The sequence below is a fragment of the Anguilla rostrata genome, chromosome 17 (genome assembly GCF_018555375.3).
Source record: "Anguilla rostrata isolate EN2019 chromosome 17, ASM1855537v3, whole genome shotgun sequence".
Taxonomy (NCBI): domain Eukaryota; kingdom Metazoa; phylum Chordata; class Actinopteri; order Anguilliformes; family Anguillidae; genus Anguilla; species Anguilla rostrata.
Genome location: NC_057949.1, coordinates 11,486,250 through 11,491,579, shown reverse-complemented (window position 1 = coordinate 11,491,579; position 5,330 = coordinate 11,486,250). Strand labels below are relative to the sequence as shown.

Below are 5,330 nucleotides of genomic sequence, written 5' to 3'. Positions count from 1 at the left end.
GAGACCAGAGGAAAGAAAAATATGCATTTCGCGATTCATTTTGGGTGTAAAAGATGAGGGGTTTTCTTTAGAATAAAGTTGGAGGTTAAGTCTTGTCCGTACAACACTAAAAGTAAGGTTAACAATGTTACCATGCATTTGACAGCTGGGTTTATACATTTTAAACACCGTAGTGCGAGACAATGAGCTTATCGAGTAAAGACGTGACCGCTAATTTGAAGGATATTAGCTGTCAGTGCAGGCGTTTAGACGACATCGATGTTCTCTTTGGCGCTGATAAAGCTGTCACTTTACCTACTGGTTCGCACCCCCAAAGGCTGCAGTGGCTTATTTCACGCCATCTACGGTGTCGATGGGGCAACAAACCACGGACCCGGGATCGGCTCCGGTTTTTTGGCGCAACATACACGGGGTCACTTTAGGGTCTCTTATAGCTGATCATGGATAAGCGAGCCTTTCCATCCTGAGCGCATCAGACATTTGGCTTGGATAAATTCTGTTGCGTGCACTGATCTCTTGCCAGTGGCCATGACGCCGGGATTAATTTCTCTCATTAAAACCACGGTAGAACAGGCGGTATAGTAGTTTAAATAAGCGGTCAGACACTGCGCTTTTGAGCTACATGTTCATTCTAGGAGTGTGTTATGGGTATTAAGGTCTGCGTGTACTTCCTGTCCCAACCCCAGGGCATAAACGGGACCGTACTGCGCGTGTTGATAAACGACGGACAGCAAGGCACAGATTAGTTGACGTCCAGGATTTGTATACTGTAGCACCTGTTAAACCAGGGAAGAGGACTCTGAGTGTTCCCGGCAGTGTAATAATGATTGCTATAGCCTGTCTGGTACATTTAAGGTCTAGAAATGAGCGATAACTTCACTCAGCTTGCCAGTAGTGGTTATGCAGACCAAATGCGAGAGATACTGTGAGGTTGATCCGTTCACGTTACAATAAAGGTGGCTATGTGGACTTTCTGTCGCCTGTTCAAGAGAGATCCGAGGATTTCGTATTTTGAAGGACTTGGCTTCCTGAAGCGCAACCCGTATTGTAGAATTATATCAATTTTCTGACGAAACTTTGCAGTAGCTTATATTTAATTACAGAATTGCAAATTAGTTCCACATTAAGTTTTAGAAAAAAGAATGAGAACAGTCTTTTTAAAACAAACAAAAAGGTTTCCATGGATAGCAAACGTAACCTTGTACGGATGTCTGTTTGCTGGCGGGGACCTGGCGCACCAGTGTATAGCCCAAAGAGAGGAAATTGACTGGAATCACACGCGGAATGTCGCTGTAGTGGCTTTCAGTTTTCACGGCAACTTTAATTACTTCTGGTTGCGGGGTTTGGAACGACGTTTCCCCGGAAGATCCGCCAGCATGCTCCTGCGAAAACTGCTCTTGGATCAAACGATCGCATCCCCGTTAGCGACTAGCGTGTTCTATACAGGTAGGCTAATTCTGCTGTATTTTTATAGCGATAAAGATAAGCAGATCGGACCCTCTAGGCCTGCTGCTGTTTTTCTACATAATGTAATTTACAATTTAGTCATTTGGCTAATATCTGTCAAAGGACTAGACTGTAAATTGTACCTGACAGTTAATTGATTAACCAGAGCTTTCACTCAATTGTGTGCCCGAGCGCTGGTGCAGGACTGTATGTGGCCCTGGAACATCTAAAGATCCGCTGACTTTTTAGTTTAGTGAGAACCACTCTCTCCTTTTCAGGGGTAAGTTTCCTCGAGGGTAAGGAGGACGTTCTCGCAGACTGGAGGGACAAATTCCTAAACACTTACAAGGTAAGGGCAAGGCTATGTGCAGTGTAGGCGAACGGAAGAGCTCACCCGAGATTAACCTACTTTTATTATATGCATTTGCACCGCGGGCAGAACGCCACGGTCCTTCTACTAATTCCTGTGCTGGTTGGAAAAACCTATTCTAATTGGAATTGCATTGGAAATTGATATTGATTGGATTAATATGCGTGTATGTTTGGTAAGACATTTCCGGTGACAGTTAGTACACGAGTGGAATATGTCTGGCAGGCTTGCACCCGTTCAAAGGACACAAGAATGGTGAAATAATTTGCGCGTATTTCCAACACATAATAAAAACGGATTTATTTCCTTTTTCTGTCTCTTTGTTCCAGACTGGACTCATGTACTGGCCATTTATGCAGGTAAAAACTTACTTTACAATATACTTTACAATGTAATTTGTATGAGGTGTTGAGGTCAATCAGAGAAATAGTTTGAGCAGCCTCATATTGCCAATATATCTTTTCATTCAAAAAAGTAGACCCCACTCCAAATGTTACAAATCTGTACTTTGTTGACAAATGGCATACCTACCATTACAAGTACCAAGTGGTACAAGCCTCTAGCTAAAATCAGAGAATGGACCTGTCATACCAAAACTCCCACACAAGCAACAAAAGAAGTGATTTGTAAGATTTAAACTATTCCAACGGGCTATAGACAATTGATACTTTGTTTATTAGGAATATGAACTCCAGTTCAGCTGATGGTCTGATAACAGATAACAGTGGGCTTGCTTGCCTATACAAATACATGTGATGCTTTGTTTCGTGTGATAATGTTACTTTAATTCGGTGTTTTTTACTCAGTAAAATGTTCAGTGTTAATTCAACTCTTACAGATTGTGCCTTTGTGGAAAGCTGCCTAAAAACTCTGTGGGAGCAAATGTTATTTGTTACAGCTGAATGAACACCGTTAGAGTTGAATCACCACTGGATATTTCACTGTGTGGTTTACAGAGGTTATCAGCCGTCATAAACAGAAAGCACATCTCCTTTCCCTTCTCTCTGCCTCCTCCGGGCTCTTCAGTTCCTGAACTTCGTGCTGGTTCCGCTGCACCTGCGGACGGTGTTCATGGGCTGCGGCGCCTCCCTGTGGGCCGCGTTCCTGTGCTTCTCGCGGGAGCGCGGTGACGGCACGGCCGCCGCCGCCATGGCCTGGCTCCTCTCGCCCCGCGCCAGGCTCCCGCCTCGGGACGATCGCGAGGAGAAGTGATGCGCTCGTGCTGCGGAACAGAAAGTGCAGCAGGTTGTGCCTTTGTCTGTGGAAAGATGCCTGAAATCCATGCTTTGTCCTGTGGAAGCTAAGGTCATGAACCCTTCCTGCTTTACTCAAATTTGACTAATAAAGTCAAGCAGCTGCTGTGATTTGGTATATCCCTGGTCATACCTACACACTGCGTTTGAAGTCGCTGTTCATCAGATTGGTGAAATGGGGAAATGACAAAAAAAAAAAACAAATATATATATATATATATATATACACTTAATTCCTTGATCCTTCTTAAATGTACAGTATGTAAGTTTAGACAAATGAGCAAGTGAGAACTAGATTTTGAAAAAAATGATCCACCACCTCCCAACTCCTCCCCTCAGCTCTCCCTCCAAAGCCTCTCCCTCCGATATCTGTCAGGATGTGAAGGAAATTTAACCAAATATGAACAAATGTTCTTTAAAAAAAAAAGATATATTGCTGTTAGACTAAATTAAATCATTTGCTTCTTGCTTAAAGCCACCTGCCTGAAGTCTGTATCATTGATTTATTTACAGCATTATGACCAACAACAGTCATAACAACAGCAACCATGACAACCATAGCCATAACAAAACCAGACAATCATTATCTTAATGTCTGTTGAAAGAAAAACAGGAGAGGCTGTTCGTTTTTATTGACTTCTTGGACAAAGCACGTATCAAGGGTATATTATATAGGTGGGTAGTTCAAGGATGAAAAAATAAAACTGCTGTCTGTTACTTGAAATGTTTATTAAAACACAATAGGTTGCCATTGAACCAGGTACCTTATACACAAACAGACAGTATATCAAGTCGCCCATAGCGGAATAGAGCAGCACGTTCTGTGTATTGCTGTTACATCAGCACTTGTCTCATAGAAAAGCTTGGTGTTTAAGTGGAGGGCACGTAATATAATTGTATAATGTGTAGTTGCGGTCAACCAATTAGGTTCTGATGATACTTTTATTTAGTCTTTGAGCACTAACCAGAAAGATACATATGGTACATGGCCAAATATGTGTGGATACCTGACATCCAGCATCTTATTATGGGAATTAATATGGAGTTAGTCCACCCCTTGCTGCTATAACAACCTCCACTCTTCTGGGAAGGCTTTTTCCTAGATGTTGGAGCATTGCTGCAGGGATTTGCTTCTATTCAACCAGAAGAGTATTAGTGAGGTTGGGCACTGATTGGGCAATTAGGTCTGGTTCGCAGTTGGTTTTCCAACTGATCCCAGAGGTGTTGGATGGGGTTGACATCAGGGCTCTGTGCAGGCCAGTCAAGTTCTTCCACACCAATCTAGACAAACATTTTTGTATGGACCTTGCTGTGTTCCTGGGGGCATTGTCACACTGAAACAGGAAAGGCCCTTTCCCAAACTGTTGCCACGAAGTTGGAAGCACAGAATCAGTTAGAATGTCAGTGCATTAAGTTTTCCCTTCTCTGGAACTAAGGGGCCTAGCCCAAACATGAAAAACAGCCCTGAACCAAGTGGTGTCCGCATACATTTGGTCATATAGTGTATTCATGATATCTAACAAAGTGGCAAAAGATAAAAATCATACCTCATAATTGTAGCCCAAAAATAATCCTGTTCGAGAACAATTGCCCGTGCAGACTTTGGTGTGTTCATTGGAAGTTGCAAGATCCACAGAAAAGTGGTAAGGATTAGTGGTGATCTATTTAACTCTCTCTTTGTGTTTTTGTTTGTTCACATTTTTAGCTTTGTGAATCTGCCAACATCTGTACTCGGTGTATTTTTGTGGAATAGTCTGTGGAGAATTTTAAAGTACAAATTGTAAAAATTGGTCAGTGGTGACAATGTTCTGAGTGCAATTTGGCACATATCTCGGTCTGTGTACAGTCAAATTTGACTGAAGAGGTTAAGCAGCTGGTGTACCTTTGGTTATACCTATGCACTGCATTCGATGTCACTGTTCATCAGATTAGTGAAATGGGGAAAAAACAAATGCACTCTTATATCCTCAACCCAAGGATAAGACATATTGCAGCTAGACTGAATAAAGCCTGTTGATTTTTCTGCGGCCTGTCTGAAGTCTTTCTAATTCTTATCTATTTACAGCATTAGGACCAACAACAGTCATAACAACGCTGTTACATCTGCACATGTATCATAGAAAAGCTTGGTGTTTAAGTGGATGGTGCACAATATTTTATTTTATTTTACCTTTATTTAACCAAGTTAGTCTCATTGAAATTAAAATCTCTGTTGAAGGGGGACCTGGCCAAATGAGCAACAGAACATTTGCACAGCAGAT

At 42.1% G+C, this 5,330-nt stretch overlaps 1 protein-coding gene across 1 annotated transcript; it reads left to right on the top strand.

The window, feature by feature from the left end:
* The first annotated feature begins 265 nt into the window (after positions 1-265).
* Positions 266-5,096, top strand: mpv17l (MPV17 mitochondrial membrane protein like). Its single transcript, XM_064315720.1, has 4 exons — positions 266-1,446; positions 1,725-1,795; positions 2,146-2,175; positions 2,843-5,096. Exons 1-4 carry the CDS (start codon positions 1,143-1,145, stop codon positions 3,026-3,028), a joined length of 591 nt encoding a protein of 196 aa, XP_064171790.1. The 5' UTR covers positions 266-1,142; the 3' UTR covers positions 3,029-5,096.
* Positions 5,097-5,330: the final 234 nt, after the last annotated feature.